Source organism: Triticum urartu, chromosome 2 (assembly GCF_003073215.2).
Source record: "Triticum urartu cultivar G1812 chromosome 2, Tu2.1, whole genome shotgun sequence".
Lineage (NCBI taxonomy): Eukaryota > Viridiplantae > Streptophyta > Magnoliopsida > Poales > Poaceae > Triticum > Triticum urartu.
In genome coordinates this window covers 56,901,344-56,916,960 of record NC_053023.1, presented here as the reverse complement: position 1 = coordinate 56,916,960, position 15,617 = coordinate 56,901,344, and the positions used below count along the sequence as shown (strand labels likewise).

The following is a 15,617-nucleotide window of genomic DNA, read 5'->3' as shown; positions in this document are numbered from 1 at the left end:
CGCTATCCTTTGATGGGGAGTCCAGTGATCAGTGGAACATCCTGCAAAGTAATCGTCATCTCTCCAGCAAATAAGTGGATAGTATGTGTCTCGGGCCGTTATCGATCAATGAGTGTCGTGATTGCACAAGGGTTCATCTTCGACATCGAATGAGACACGAGTGAGATAAATGGGAGAAGCCCCGTCTTTCAGATATACTTCGTGTATCGCTTGTCATATTGCATCTTGTCATGAACCGCATCGGACCTGAGGTGAAGCTGATCAAAACCATTCTTTCATCTGCCATGTACCGTCCACGATGCAATAGATCGCACGATGGATGGATAAGAGAAACCATCCTAGAAAATTACAATGTATGTCGTAGGCCTCCTTGTCATTTGTAAACATCCAGAGTAGTGCAAATACAAACATAATACATGTGCAAATATCCATATCCACACAACAAATGGATACATACAAGTGCAAATAAGTACCTAGGCCAACTCATCCATACAAGTGAACATGCATATACACATTTACAAACAACCCTAGTATTCTCATGTTCAAAATTGCTACAAATAATAGCTCATACATAATAGTAAAAAATCCAACTATAAGTACCAAATCCTAATCACACCATACAAATCCCTACTCATACATTTCTAAGACAGGCGCAAATATCAACAAATTTTGAAAAAAAAAGGGATGAACTAGGGTTTCTACACATGGGCTCAATGCAAAAAAAACAATAAAAAGAGAGGAAAGTTGGGGGAATACCTTAAGGATTGGGAGGGAAGAAGATCCACCAGTTTTCCCCTCGATTCATACTTCTTCACCATGAATTTGGAGGGAGGAGAAGGGCAACGAGTAGGGTGAGAAAAGACATGAATAAAGAATGAGCCCTCTGGCTCGGGTATGCAGCAAATCACGCTGGCTCTGTTTTTTTTTTGTGAAGGGACATGGCTCCCCGGCCTAGGGTGTCATGTCTATCGGCATAGGCGCATAGCGCCCCTGCCTAGGGCATCATGCGCCAACATATGGGCCCAACAATCGTCGATGTCGGCATGGTAGATCAGCACCTTGAATGGCGCACTTGTCCAGGGTGTTATGATGACTAGCATGACACCCCGGGCTCGAGCGGCGTGTAGAAAGGATCATTTTGTGAAATATTTTTAAAATGAGTTCATTTTATGCTGAACTTTGAGGGTCGTCGTTTTTCACGATCGCGCCTTCTGAAGTTCTGATGCACGGCAACAGCACTGCTCCACCGTTTGATTTAAGTGTTGGCTGCATGTCCTGTGCGTACTGTGGTCTGCGGGGTGGATTTTCTCAAGAAGCAAAAGCAGTTGGAGTAGTCCACACTACAGCTCAACCCGTTGGAGTAGGGGATGGAACGCTTCCGGTTCAGGGCACCTCCCCTCTCGCTCAAGCTAGCCTTCGCCGCCGTCTCCCTCGGCGTCTCCTTCGCCGCCGTCTCCTCCTCCCCCTCTCCCCTCCCTTCCTCGGCCGCCTCCTCCTCTCCGCGGACCGTAGCCGCCGACCTCCTCGCCGTCCTCGCCGGCCCGCGCGCCGCGGCGCGGGTGCCGGCCCGGGAGGCCTCGCGCCTGAGCTCCTGCCTCCGGTTCCTCTCCCCGGCCAACCCCGCCGCCGTGTCTAGCGCGTATCCCCGGAGGGGCTCCCGGAAGGTTCTCCTGGAAGGCTGCGATGCGGCCGAGGCGGACGCGATGGTGATGTGGCCGCCGGCGCCGGTCTTGGAGCTGGCGCTCCTCGCCGTCGACTCCGGAGGCGACCCTGGGGCCATCCACCGCTTGCTCGACCCCACCATGCTGCCGGTGAGTGCTCATTTTCCTCAATTGCTCCCCAGAGCCGTGGAATTTTGCACCGTTTAGGGTCTCGGAAGGTTTGGGGGCGATGGAATTTGAGATCCTGAGGGGCACGAGAGCAGGCATTGGTTAGAAGGGAAATGGTTCATTCGTCTGGTGATAATTCATTTTGATTTTGCATGATCATTGATCAAAATGTGGGATACTGTTATGAAGTGAGTTTCTAGTGGAGAATTCAGTTTGGTTTAGATGATCTGGATAAGGATGTTGTTTTATGTCATGTACATACTTCGGATAGGCACTACATATTGCATATTGGATTTCGAGATGTGTTTTTGTTTTACTTTATAAGGTTTGTGAGTGATTGATTGTGGGAAAAAACTAGCTTGTGTGGAGTAAACTGGTACACTAATGGAGAGTCACAAGTTTATCTACCAATGCCCGCAGTATGTTCTTTCTTTTCCTAACAAAATCTACCACGGTATCCTCGTTAGGTGCCTGATATTGAGGGAACGAAGAAGAGCAAATGCCACCTCACAAGAACACCGTATGGAAGACGCTTTGCTGATGAGGTCCGTGTTTGGCTCAACTTTTAGCCGGCGTTCCTTTTACTTGTATGTCCGGCATTGTTTACATGTTTGTGTTATGATCAGGACATCAATTCATACTTTGCATTTCTGTTTGAATTGATTGCTGCGCGAGGACCATCGGTTGGATTAAATGTTTCACTGACTCGTTATGATTTATTCCACGGGCATCTTTTCCTGGCATCTGGTACAGGAAGGCTTGGGATTCTGTAAGTTCTACCCAAATTTCTTATGGTTAAGATTATAGGATTGTGAAAAGAATATTTCTGTTAACGGATGGTCTTTAAAATACCACTAGAAACATTATGTATATATGAATGTTGCATTTACACCTTTAGATTGGTACGTATAAGTAAGAGCGTGTTTTCTTTCTGTTAACAGATGGTCTTTAAAATACCACTAGAAATATCATGTACTCCTTTAGATTGGTAAGTATAAGTAACAGTTTGTTAATTGCTAGGTATTGTCATGTTGATTATTTTCTGAAACAGGTTCCACGCCAAAGAATATCCAGCATTCGACAAGAAATTGTTCCCTTACAATTTGGGATATTGCCAGGCTGGTATGATTTAGTCAGATGCATATGAACTCTAAATCAAAAATTTCCTTGCACTGTGTGTTTGCATTTGATTAAAAAATTCACTATCTTGACAGAATCTGATGTACCCTATGATGATTCCATGAATTTACGTAATATCCTTTGGTTAGCTCCATTGCCATCCAGTGATAATAAAGCTTGGTTAGCACCAGGTATGCTGATACAGGCTACTGAGTACTCGAAGTTGTCCATGTTTCCGCCTTGTTCCTGTTTAAGAGATCGCAGAACTTCTTCCTGTTTTGCATATACGAACTGACATTTCGTGGACAATTTTGCAATCATACAGGGGTGCTAGTCGTCTTGGATGCACATCCAGATGGAATTATTTATCAAGATATGATACGTGACTATGTTCAGATCGTACGAACAATATACGAAGGTATGCTTTGTCAATGTACCTGCTGCTGTGACATGGTCAAAAACCTAACTGTTAGTTCTCTGAATGGTCCTGCAGATGATTTCGGAGAGCTTGCGGTCGATGTCAACTATCTGAATGTAGCCAACACAGCTCCAGCGGATAGAATTTTCATTTGCTGACGTCCATCCATAGGATCATTGCCTTCACCGTGTGATTTCATCTCTGGGAAGGGAACACCAAATGTACCATTTTTTACAAGATGCACTCACTCGAGATCCAGGAAAGCATCAGTGATTTGGTGGCAAGTATCCTGTATAGTTCAGGTGTTCATCTCCAAGACGGCTTCAGATGCTTATTTGATTGAATGTACAGATGTAGCACTCGAGGAAGCAGTTAATCTATCGCACGCATGACATGTTTGTTTGATGGAGTTCATCAGAAATTCATTTGGTTGTGGCATTCGGGGGAACCAGTGTTTATATATTGTGAAAAGAATCAAGGTTGTACCTAGTTGTGCCTGTATCAACAAGTAACGTAGGTTGTATCTCGAGTGAACAAGGCACTTGAATTGCGTTCGTACTCGTTTCAGAACAACAAAAGCTATGGGTCCTCTTACGACTATGCTGCTGCATCACCAATTTGCAGTGATAAATTATTAGTAGCATGTTGCATTATTCAAGTATAGTCAGAAACAAGATGATCCAAAAGATATGCGGAGGATCTTTTATTCAAGGATTTGATTGTTTTTATAGTTGAAATTGTAAAGCAGGTTACGTCAAGGATTTGATTGTTTTTATAGTTCAAATTGTAAAGCAGGTTACGTCAAGGGGGAAGCACTGTCACCCCCTGGTACTACATTGTAGAGTGGGTGATCCCAAGATGAGAATCGCAACACACTCGGCTGCAGCATGATATTTTTGCATTACTGGAGGATGAATCGTAGAAATAAGCCAACCCACAACGTAATATGAGCAAGGAAAACAGAGACAGGTGGGACTTCCATTCAAGTATTTGCCGGATCTATAGCTCAAATTTTACAGCAGGTTACAGTAAGGGAAGAAGACTATTCCACCTTGACATTAAACTAGAAAGTGGGTCTATTCCAAAGACAAGCACGAACTGCAACGCCGACAAAATTGCCCTCGTTAGACCGGATACAAACAGCAGACTCGCCGTCTTGACCAGAATTGTATCAGAGCTTCACACGAGCAAGACAGCATTGATACATCCATCGTTCTCCGGGTTATTCGTAACCTGTGCGTATTTGCCTGCACAGACAAGAAACATTGGTTTATGGAACATGGCTTAAGGCGCAGGGAAGGGCAAAAGGAGCTGAGCTTTTCCACGGATGACTTACCCCAAACAACTTTTCCAGCAGGGGTTACGAGACCAAGTTCACTTACATTCACCTGAGTGAAGATTTATTATTGTAAGTACCAACAGGAAAATAAATCAAAGAACAATGACAAGCATCATTACTGTAGGCATTGATAGGGGGGAAAGTATATTAGCTACAATACTATTGCAGTGGAGATAAGGTTTGCTTTGCATACCTCAATAATTGTTCCCCTCGTCATAACACCAAGAGAAGTGTACATTGGACCATTTGGGTTTTTCTTCACCGAAATTATGTCGAGGTTGAACGTACATTTCAGTTCAGGGTGAGTCACATGAGCCTTGGTGAAACGCAGACCAGTAGGCCGGATGAACCTCTCGTACTTTGGTGGCTTCCTTGTAAATCCAGGGCCAACAAAGGTGGCTTTAGTTACCATTCTCTTCCACTGCTTGGCTGCACAAGGAAAATTTACCAGCTAAATTATTCAGTTCAGTGGAGAAGAAATAGTTATATGTAGTCAGTGCATTGTTCACCGAATGTTAAAAGCAACTTCAGACCAAAAACAGAAGTGAGCAGAATTCAGTTGCAGCACATTCACTTTTAGGAAAGCATTCCGAAGCAAAAAAATGGGCTAGCAACCGCCAAGGAATTACAAACTTATGCAATTCCTGTATATGAAATGCACGACATATGCAGATTACAAACTGTAATCTAGGTTGCCTAATAGATCTCATCATGACTTACTTTTCCGCTTGCCAGTGCGTAGAACTTTGAACATCTCTTCTTCAGCAACAGGTCTGACCTGCAAGAAGATGAAGCGTGGCAATATTTAGCCAAGTGGGAACCCACTGATTTTGAAGCAGGCAAACAACAGCAGTTTGAACTGAGAAATACCTTTGGCAAAGGAACATCCCATTTGCCAGCCTTTTCCTTCCTCTTTTGCTTAATTGTGTTGCTGAGAACCTACAATTGACGATAAATCAGCAACTGGTGCGATAAGAAAGGTCTGTATCACGGCAGGCGGTAGGAACAGGGTATGTATGCACCTTGGCGCGCTGTGTCGGATCACGATCCAGCAGATACGAAGGAATGGCGCCCTCCTCAACATCATCATCAACCTTCTGCCGGGAAGAAGACTCGTCATGCATTTTCAGGCTGCATGAACAACAATTGTGAGTAAGGCCCACACAATCGCAATCACATACGCTGATTCTACATCACGAGGAAAACATCCTTGATGCTGGAGTGTCTCCTATTCGTGTCACTGATCTTCTACCTAAATGGGACGGCGGTTGTTGCCCCCTTCGTCTCTAAAAAAATCTACTACGACTGCGACAGCGAACAATCATCATATCTCCTAGTTCTAGGCAAGTACCAACTGGAGCAGCAGCAAGCAGTCATTCAGAAACATTACACAGAGCACTTACGTCTTCTTCATCTGCGCCTTCTCGGCATACCGCTTCTTGGCGAACCTCTTGCCCTTGGCACCGAGCAACTGCGACAGACAAAACCACACACGCATCAGCAACAGAAACGCGCAGAAACATACTACATGGGATACGAAAGAGGGGTCGCATCGGGCAAGCACCTTGCGGGCATCCTTGGAGTTCTTCTTGACCGCGCGCGCCTCCTTCTTGCGCTTGCGCTCCTCGTAGTCCATGCGCCGGCCATGGCGCTTCTGGTGAAGCTCTATGTAATCTCCCTGAGGCTGCAGGGAAATCGAGCGCGGAGAAAATCAGCGCAAAATTCGAGGGGAGAACATCGTAGAGCAGTCAGAAAGCAAGCGGAGCAGGGGGGGCGAGCTCGGGACGGGACGAATCGGCAGCGGGGCGGACGGCGGAGGGAGGACGGCGGTGGGAGGAAGACGGAGGGGACTTACCATGGCGGCGAACCCTAGGGCTGGTCGGGGTTTGCGGTGGGGAGGCGGCGGAAAGGACGGAGAAGAGGCGTCGTTTTGGGGGTTTATAGGTATTTATGGGCCTTGGGCTGCACGATCTGTGCCTGGGCAATTTTGACCGTTAGGAGGCTCGCGCATAATATGGGCCAAAAAGGCCTGCTCTGGAAATTAAATATTTTTTGACACTTGCTCATGTAATTATTAACTGATTACCTCTCAACAAAAAATTGATTGATCGCGTTTGCCTACGCTCTTCGCTTGAGTTGAAAAGTTGAGACCGTTGACTAAAATGTAATTTAACATGGGCAGTTAACAGGGTTTCCTCAAAAAAGGTAATGATAGTTAGCAGGGTTGTTGTATCCCTAGCCCCGTCAGGGATCAAATACTAGGTATGTTTCCGTTGACAACAAGGTGTGTTTGTGGTTACTTGATCAATCTTCTTCGTAATCCAACCTTCGGTAGATGATGTATGAGTACATTCATGTGGTTCGCATGTCTATGTTGTATACTTAGTATTTCTATAAGAGAATATGGTATGTCTTTGGACATGTTAATGTAAGAGTGTTCACTCCAGTTTTTTCTCTCTTATTTTTTGCAAAAAAAAATATTGGACAACTCATAGGCAAATAAAATCTTGACTGAAATTTAGGCTAGACAGATTTTTGGTAGGGCAAACTTGGGCACTAGTACCAAACATACCATGAGGGTATACATGATAACCTTCGTCCTAGAGACGATTGTAAGAATTTCAAAGAATGTTTCAAGAGTTCTGCACCATCTCTTGTCAGTTGTACATTATGTACATAGCAGATGATAAAATCTGTTTCGGGTCATCTCAAAAGGCACAAGGGACACATGTGTTTGATTTGGAGGCCAAATACAAACATCTCACATCAAATGAGGCAAGTCAGAATCTGAATGAACGAACATATATTCTGGCGATGCGATTTCTCCACAAAAGAAAGGTCAAGCTCTTGATTTACACCGCTATGTGAAACCACAGTAACCGAAAGAAGAAAACTGCTGATTATACAGGATAAGAATTGTACAGCCTACAGAACAGCAAATTGCATGGAGATAAAAATTCCACACGAAGCTACCTAGTGACATGGCTTCCTTTCCCTATCCCTAGCTCTTTGGCGAGGTCCCGCGTGAGGGTGATGGCATGCGTGTTATGCCATGGGAAAAGGGTGCGGGTAACCGGAAGTTTCCTCCGAAGATCCTGTGCACGAGACAAAACATGGAGTGAAACAGGGGACATGAAAAGATAAGTGCAGTAATCCGAGCGTTGCGACTATCCTGTTTAATGCCAGATTGTTTACTGATGCCTCGGCGTACCTTAAACGTTGCGTCGGAGAGATTCAAGTATGATTCCTGTGTGCAGAAATGTGTAAATAGCATTATTCACTGTGTTAGTATCTTGGGAGATTAAGTAGAGAACAGAAAGGTTCCAACCTCGAGAGATGAAAAATACTCGGACTCGTGATGCCGAATGATGTTAGCAACTGTGTGTGCAGTGTCTTCAGGTGACTGAAACATAAGTAATATAACATCAGAGGCATGTTTAAAATTTTAAACCTGGCGTTGATATAATAAAATGGACAAAGAAAGCAAATAGGGATATTGAAGGTGGCACCATGACTAAATATCCAAAAAGCATACTCAAGGCAGCACAACAAATTTAGATCGGATGGCACATCAATGGGTGAATGACACAAAGATACTACTACCTCCGTTCCAAAATAATTGAAGTTCTGGATTTGCCCAAAGTCAAAATTGTTTAATTTTTTGACCCAGTCTATACAAAAATATATTAACACTTAGAACACCAAATTAGTCTCTTAAGATTCTTTAAGACATATATTTTCGTATTATGTGTATTTGCTGTTGTAGATCTCTGCACATTTTTCAATAGAGGTAGTCAAACTTAAGCAAGTTTGACTTAGGAAAAAACTAGAACTTCAATTATTTTGGGACAGAGGGAGTACACATAAAGAAAAGGACAGACCCAGTGCATAGAAGCTCCCACACAAGGCGGGGTCTGGGGAGGGATAATTGGAACCTAGTCTTACCCCTGCAAAGTGCAATGCAGAGAGGCTGGTTCGAACCCAGGACCTCTTGGCACAAGAGGGAGGACTTCACAGCCAGGCCTGCCCTCTTGAAATGTGAATAGTGCAGCACACAAACTCCACAGCCAGATACAAAAGAAAATAACTAGGAAGGAAAAGAGTAACTATGCCCCACCCACGCTTTCTCTCTTACATGCTAGTCATGAGGTGAACTTGCAACTGTCATTTCTATCTACACAATCCAGCAAAGTAAAATCTGGGAGAGGAAATATGCCATAGGTTCATCATTTCCCAGAAAAAAGTTTGCATAAAGCTTAGGTTTGTGTTGGAGCAGTTTGCACCAATATAGTGACTTGGTAAAGTGAAGATAATATTTCTAAGTTTCTTGGATACAAATAAATGAACACATACCGACTTGCATGTGCAGGAGTTTTCGAGAAAACAATATTATCGAAGAATGGAATAAAGTTTACCTAAAATTTATAATGGCTGCACTGTGGGTCCAACTATACAAGCAAAAAATACTAAAGCAGTGATACAACAACCAAAATAGAGCTTCAGAGCCTGAGAAGAGACTTAATGGTAGGCCATGTTTAAGGTGATAAAACACCAAGTTCTGCAAAACAAATCCAAAATTCGAACATTGAGGGTGCCTGGAGGGCCAAGGTCGTAGTTTCGAGCCAAAATATGCTGCAGAGCTTTAGGCCTCTTCTTATGCATCAGAGGTTTTTAAAACGAAAGGGGAGGTCAAGGACCATGTTAGTCTTACAGATTTCCTCCCACACAAGCAACATATGTCCACTATGAGGTCAAAAAAAAATCACTACAATATGTAGGGCTCAAAATTATTCCATTCACTAACCTGCATTATTGTGGAGTCCTTGCGATCAACATCAGTATCCAGCTGCACATTTCCCTCTTCAAAATAATGAGCATCTACCTGGTGACCATACAAGTAATCTTTAAAATACAGAAGTTACTAATTTTACTTGCAGTGACATTATTTAACCATGATTTTAGCTTCAGCTAAGTAAAACAGCTAACCTGTATCTTTCCTTTAATTTCTACAAGTTGAAACGCATAACTGAATTCCAAAGTCCAAATGGAACGCCAGCTGCCATTGCTGGATGACACAATATTAAGTTGCCTCCATCAGACAGACACTAAATGATACGAAGATCAAACCTATAAGGAACATACTTCAAGTGTTCTAGCAACGTATTCTGTGAAACAAATGTTCAGATATAGCACAAGCACTAAATCTTTAAGTAAGAAAGTACAATTAAACATATAATAATGTATTATAAGCAGGTGATAAACAGCATAGCCACACACCAAATGATTAGTTACTAGTGGGAGGCAAGAAACAATAGAGTGGTAAATATACAATCAAAAGTTGCATACTGAAAGAGAAATATAAGGATACAAAGATAAAAACTAAAGCCTCTAGAGACACTATAAAGAGGAGGAACTGAAAACAGGCATTATAATCCAAACTAAAGTCACTGATCTATAGGTGCATAAACAAGGTAATTTCCTTATAATAACAGCAAGGTAACAAAAAAGTCAGAAAAGAGAACATACCAAAAGTTCCGTGGGCTTCGTCTAGCAGCAGAAATAACTACTGCCAAACCAAAATCAGCTCCTGGTTCCTCTAGATCCTTTCCATTGGTACAATAAACGGCAGAAACACCTTTTGGATAAGCTTCACCAACATATTTGGACACTTCATAATCTATAGCACTCCTGTCTCAAGTAAATAAGTATGGATTATTCACTGACTATGTAATATGGGCAATGAAAAGTAGCAGAGATAACATACCTAAATTCTTCAATATATCCTGACGGAAGCTCCTCATCTGTAGCAGGCCTCAATTTTGTACAAGTCTAAACATAAACACGAAACAAAATGAATTAACTTAAGGTAAGAATTCTCATATTTAATGACAATAAGAAAGGAGAATGAAATCCCATATCCAAATTTGTGGAGGCGGGTAATGTTAGCCTGCAAAGCATAGTTCTGCTGGTAGTGGTGTTTGATGTAAGGGTTAATAGATAAAGGCCACTGCAATTTTGAAATATATTGGAGAAGTCATTTTTCATGTTTCTGCTTTTTTGAGCTATTTCAAGTATCATAAGAAACCCATTCAATTCAAGTCCAGCAAATCCATTTGGTTTGAAACATATGATTATTTCAGTATCATTGCCCAGATCAATTCCTCAGTAAAAATATAAACCAGCAACAGAGAGAGTGGATTATTTACATGCAGAGCTTGGCTCAGAGCTAAAGTATGTTGAGTTATACACTATATTACATCCATGTGACATGTTCAACATGAAATAAGTGGTTTCGCAACAGCGTAAATTGCAAACTGAGTGAACACTGCTAAACCATAAATGAACCTGGGCCATTCGTCAAAACTCAAAAGTATAAGAATGGTAAGACCATTAAGGTCAAGATGCAAGCCATGCTTACTGCAGATACGCAATTGCTAAATACACTACTCTCTAAGATGAGTGATTATTTGTACAGTGGTTTGCTGTACATTTTCTGGCGTGTTAAAATATTGTAAGAATAGGCATAATAAAGCTAAATTGTCGTGACTCGTGAGCGGTATCAAGCACATTATTCAATGATACCTGCTTAACATGGTCCACAGTAGCAATTTGTGCGGTCCTAGGGTCCAGATAGTTGTTCCTGTCAATCTCCCCATAAGTTGTGATGATTATCTGCAGGTATGTATCACACAATTAAAATTGAACATTCGGCTGACAGGGACACTTCAAGCATTATACTCCCTTCATGGAAGGGAAATTGACACAAAAAGAACAGTGGCCCATCCAGCGGAAATGCTCCTACTATAATTATCATGTGGTCAGAGAGAGAAACTACCCCAAATGTTCCTATCCTCAACTCGGCCTACAGTACAGTACAGTTGTTCAGTTCCACAAGCCTAGCAAATTAAAAATAAATCCGAAAGATAGCCTAAGAGCCAGATTCGTGGAGTCTTAACCGCTGGTTTAAGAACTATGGCACACACAAGTTATCACTTCCAAAGTAATTCGGCACTGTACGACAGCTCTGAAGGGAGAGAGAGAGAGAGAGAGAGAGAGAGAGAGATGCTCACATCGCCGCTGCGGTCTGGGAGCTCGAGGGAAACGAGGTGCGTCTTGTTGTACTCCGGGTAGGCCTCGGCGGCCGCGGCCTCGTACGCGGCGTCGTCCCCGAGCAGCGCCCGCACATCTGCGCGCATTCGAACAAGCGAGGAGTCAAACAAAAGGCACGGGCGAGACATACGGCCCGCCGGAATTACGGGCGCGTGACTGGGGATCGAATGGAGGTAGGCGGAGGGGGGCGGGCGGGGGGTTACCCTTGGCGACGTAGTGGATCTCGCCGGTGGGGGCGTTGGCGAGGAACCAGACGGCGATCTCCCGCTTCTGGTCGCCGCTGAGCGGCTCGCCGGCGCCGCCGTCGTCCGACATTTGGCGGGCGCGGGCGGGGAGCAGCGGTGGGTGGGGGACGGGAGGCGATGTGGAGTGGGCGGAGCGGGAGGCGTGGGGGGGAGGGGGAGAGGGATTGATGGGTGGCCGCACGGGCGGCACGTGGGGGGCAGGCGAGGCGAGCGGCGGGTGGCGCCTGCCGGGCCGTGACGGTTGACGATGGTCGCGGTACTGTACCCGATCGGACGGACGGGGCCGGTGGGTTTTCCGTGTGGAGTAGATGGCCGCTGGAGGGTTTTTTTTCTAGGGCAAAGGAAGAAATTAATTTGTGAAGTACTAGTACAGAGGAGTGAACAAAACAGCAAAGTTACAAAAAAATGGAAATTATGGAGCTTTTGTAGATTATTTTTTTTAGCATCAGTACAGACATAAGCGTTCATATACACGCGCATACACTCACCCCTATGAACGCACACACGCACACCCTACCCTTATGAGCACCTCCGAAAGACTGAGCCGGCATATCATCTTAAGATTTTACGAAGTCAGCGTAGGCGCCTCGTAGTCGACGGGAACGTCTCCTCCCACTGAAAACGTATCGCCGGAATTCCTGAAATAAATCCAGGATAAATGCGAGCATCAGGATTTGAACCCTGATGAGTTGGGGATACTACTGTCCACCTAGTATCATGTACTTTTTTCTCTACGTTCATGAGACTGGATCTGTGTTTGACAAATGAGTAGCAAAGGAGTTATGAAATTGTAGGTTGTTGACGTATCAATATTTTCAATTACTCCGGTACTCAATCAAGCTTACTAAAGGGATGCTTGTACTACTGAACCGAAGAAGAGAACTCATGAGGATCGCGTGAAGATGATTGTTCAATAGAACTTATATCTGAGGGCCCATTTTTCAACCGATGTTGATGATTCTGTAATAGATAGCTCCTCTTGCTAAATTTCCTTTTGCTATTTTTTTTATCTTGGCTACTTTGGTTTAGTCTGAGCCGTGTGAACAGTCATCATGTGTTTCCTTTGCCTCTCTCTTTTACTCCCTCCATTTTTAAATATTTATCTTTCTATAGATTTCAACAAGTGACTACGTACGGAGCAAAATGAGTGAATCTACACTTTAAAATATGTCTATATACATTTGTATGTGGTAGTCCATTTGAAATCCTAAAAAGACAAATATTTAGGAACGGAGTGAGTATAAAATAGGACAGAGAAACCCCTTTAATCAAATATAATAATTTATTCCCCAATGCTTTTTTTCACATAACAAGAGAATAATTCTCCTTTGATTTTCACAAAAAAAAACATACCGCTAGCTACTAGACAGTATCGAGGATGAATTGTGAAATTACATATCTAGCCTCTATCCTAGCTCCTTTTACTTGGAATTGTATTCACTCGCTCCTATTAGGACCAGACAAGTTGCCACATGCATGATATTCATTTCCGTTGTGTGATGGTGGTCCAAATTTGATCTTAAGGATCATCACAACCTTCGCATCATCGCCGACCACTATGTGCGCTAAAACATCAGCACTTTTCTACCTTTATAGTTATTTTAAAAAATGTACAGGTGATGAGTAAAGAAAGAAGATGAAGAAGATGAGGTAGGTGCCCGAGATGACGAGAATATCCCCTCATTTCATAAATAGAAAATGAGACAGTTTTTAAATGGAAATTATGGAGCTTATGTAGATCTTGTGCAGTGTCTTTTTTCTGTACGGTCATGAGATTGGCTATGTGTTTGACAAATGAGAAGTAGTGAGAAGCTCTTCCGGGTGGAGTGGTAGACGACACAAAGGTTGCTGCCGCCGGCCCGGGTTCGAGTCTTCTCATCTCCTATGAGAATAAGACAGGGGGAGTCTCCCCCCTCTGTTCTGATTCTATTTTTACAAACGAGAAGTAGAGGAGTTATGAAATTGAAGGTTGTTGACATATCAATATTTTTAATTACAACTTATGTTAACATATCTAGTTTATTCTCCATTACTCAATCAAGCTTACCAAAAGGGTGCTTGTACTACTGGATCGAAGAAGAGGAGAACTTATAAAGACTAGTAGAACGCCCATGCGTTGCAACGGGCTGTCTTAACGACTTATTTTTTTACTACTGGATCGAAGAAGAGGAGAATTTATAAAGACTAATAGAACGCCCATGCGTTGCAACGGGCTGTCTTAACGACTTATTTTTTTACCAGCACTCTCCTTTTCTTCCCTTCATTCTCCCCCAAATAAAAATCTTTCTTGGAATGATACGTGAATGGAAAAATTTACAATCATACTAAAATATCAAGAGATAAAAACATGTTTATCAAAGAATATTTCTGCAACATATTCGACATGAAAGTTATGGTGTCTGACAAATTGGAAACAAACTTATGGTGACTTACCACCAAATCTCATTGATATTTTAGAACATAGTTATCCTATCAAAAGTGACTTACTGATTCTGAAATTCAGAGTTGCCCCTGAGATGGGCACCTTCATCGACAATTTTGTAACAAACCTACCCTTGTAATTTCTATTTTCACCCTTTAGCCACAATGGCTATGTAATCCCACTCATCTGTAAATATCCGCCAATTTTGGGTTTAATATATAAACAGTACGGGCCTCTCCCGCTGTTCCCATTGCTAAAAAAATAGTTATCCTATCGACGTGTACATGCAAGATCTCTCTCCCCCTTCCTCTCTACCTCGATCTCTCTCTCTCTCCCCCCTCCCTCTCTCTCCCTCTCTCTCTCTCCCTCCCTCTCTCTCTCCCTCCCTCCCTCACTCTTTCTCAACCTTTATAGTAAGCACCTCCGCCTTATAACCAAGGGCGATGTGCCTGTCACCATCCCATTGCTCCTTTCACTTCTTCCTCATCACGCATCACATAGTCCTCACGAGACAACAACGAAGCATTCACTCGTCAAGCCAATATGGAGTGCATTATCAAGCGTAGATTTCCTATTGATAGAAATAAGAGGAAGATGGTACACATGCCATTTATAGGATCCAAATGATACAATAATTATCATAAGTTAGTTGTTTCCGTTAATATTCTTTCATGAAACATACTCTCTCCATCCGTAATTATTGTAGGAGAAATGCATGTATCTAGACATATTTTAGTTCTAGATACATCCATTTTTGTCCATTTCTGTGACAAGTATTTCCAGATGAAAGGTACAAAATACTATGCATCTTTGGAACTCAACAGCTAATTAGCCAACGACACCTATGGATCTCAGGCTTGATTCATCTGAAGACTGCATCCAAACTCACATTCTTGTTAAAAAAATAGAATTGAGCTCCCATAGATTAGAAGTGGCTCTAGATGTTTGGATCACCATTGAGTTTTTCTTTCTATGTCGGCTGGAAAGGGCGACAGCCATATGAGATTGAAGAGTTCTTGAGATCAATAAGCTGCCTGATTAAATCCACCTTAGCAGCTAACAGACGCACCCAAGAAACTTGAAATATTTTTTTTTGCCACAAGGCAAGATAATGGACCCATGAAAAGATGGCATG

At 43.0% G+C, this 15,617-nt stretch overlaps 3 protein-coding genes across 3 annotated transcripts; 1 reads left to right on the top strand and 2 right to left on the bottom strand.

The window, feature by feature from the left end:
• The first annotated feature begins 1,291 nt into the window (after window positions 1–1,291).
• LOC125535710 lies at window positions 1,292–3,966 on the top strand. Its single transcript, XM_048698774.1, has 7 exons — window positions 1,292–1,811; window positions 2,297–2,374; window positions 2,456–2,598; window positions 2,881–2,951; window positions 3,044–3,139; window positions 3,274–3,366; window positions 3,442–3,966. The coding sequence occupies exons 1-7, from the start codon at window positions 1,368–1,370 to the stop codon at window positions 3,522–3,524; spliced, it is 1,008 nt and encodes a 335-aa protein (XP_048554731.1). The 5' UTR covers window positions 1,292–1,367; the 3' UTR covers window positions 3,525–3,966.
• Window positions 3,967–4,313: 347 nt separating this feature from the next.
• Window positions 4,314–6,681, bottom strand: LOC125535712 (ribosome biogenesis protein NSA2 homolog). Its single transcript, XM_048698777.1, has 9 exons — window positions 6,561–6,681; window positions 6,270–6,389; window positions 6,109–6,176; window positions 5,728–5,836; window positions 5,576–5,644; window positions 5,426–5,483; window positions 4,899–5,134; window positions 4,703–4,754; window positions 4,314–4,613 (listed from the first exon to the last, which is right to left on the bottom strand). Exons 1-9 carry the CDS (start codon window positions 6,561–6,563, stop codon window positions 4,546–4,548), a joined length of 783 nt encoding a protein of 260 aa, XP_048554734.1. The 5' UTR covers window positions 6,564–6,681; the 3' UTR covers window positions 4,314–4,545.
• Window positions 6,682–7,493: 812 nt separating this feature from the next.
• LOC125535711 (F-actin-capping protein subunit alpha) lies at window positions 7,494–12,242 on the bottom strand. Its single transcript, XM_048698775.1, has 10 exons — window positions 12,019–12,242; window positions 11,776–11,891; window positions 11,288–11,377; window positions 10,470–10,534; window positions 10,232–10,393; window positions 9,692–9,770; window positions 9,510–9,587; window positions 8,034–8,108; window positions 7,917–7,952; window positions 7,494–7,800 (listed from the first exon to the last, which is right to left on the bottom strand). The coding sequence occupies exons 1-10, from the start codon at window positions 12,128–12,130 to the stop codon at window positions 7,675–7,677; spliced, it is 939 nt and encodes a 312-aa protein (XP_048554732.1). The 5' UTR covers window positions 12,131–12,242; the 3' UTR covers window positions 7,494–7,674.
• Between the last annotated feature and the right edge of the window lie 3,375 nt (window positions 12,243–15,617).

Coding starts and splice junctions, on each gene's coding strand:
- LOC125535710 (XM_048698774.1), top strand. CDS start 1,368: ATGGAACGCTTCCGGTTCAGGGCACCTCCCCTCTCGCTCAAGCTAGCC. Junction 2,599..2,880: donor ACAGGAAGGCTTGGGATTCT/GTAAGTTCTACC, acceptor TTTCTGAAACAG/GTTCCACGCCAAAGAATATC. Junction 3,367..3,441: donor CGTACGAACAATATACGAAG/GTATGCTTTGTC, acceptor ATGGTCCTGCAG/ATGATTTCGGAGAGCTTGCG.
- LOC125535712 (XM_048698777.1), bottom strand. Junction 5,645..5,727: donor ATCCGACACAGCGCGCCAAG/GTGCATACATAC, acceptor CGTCAATTGTAG/GTTCTCAGCAACACAATTAA. Junction 4,614..4,702: donor TGCTGGAAAAGTTGTTTGGG/GTAAGTCATCCG, acceptor TTGTCTGTGCAG/GCAAATACGCACAGGTTACG.
- LOC125535711 (XM_048698775.1), bottom strand. CDS start 12,130: ATGTCGGACGACGGCGGCGCCGGCGAGCCGCTCAGCGGCGACCAGAAG. Junction 10,394..10,469: donor GGATATATTGAAGAATTTAG/GTATGTTATCTC, acceptor TACTTGAGACAG/GAGTGCTATAGATTATGAAG. Junction 9,588..9,691: donor AAATTAAAGGAAAGATACAG/GTTAGCTGTTTT, acceptor TATGGTCACCAG/GTAGATGCTCATTATTTTGA.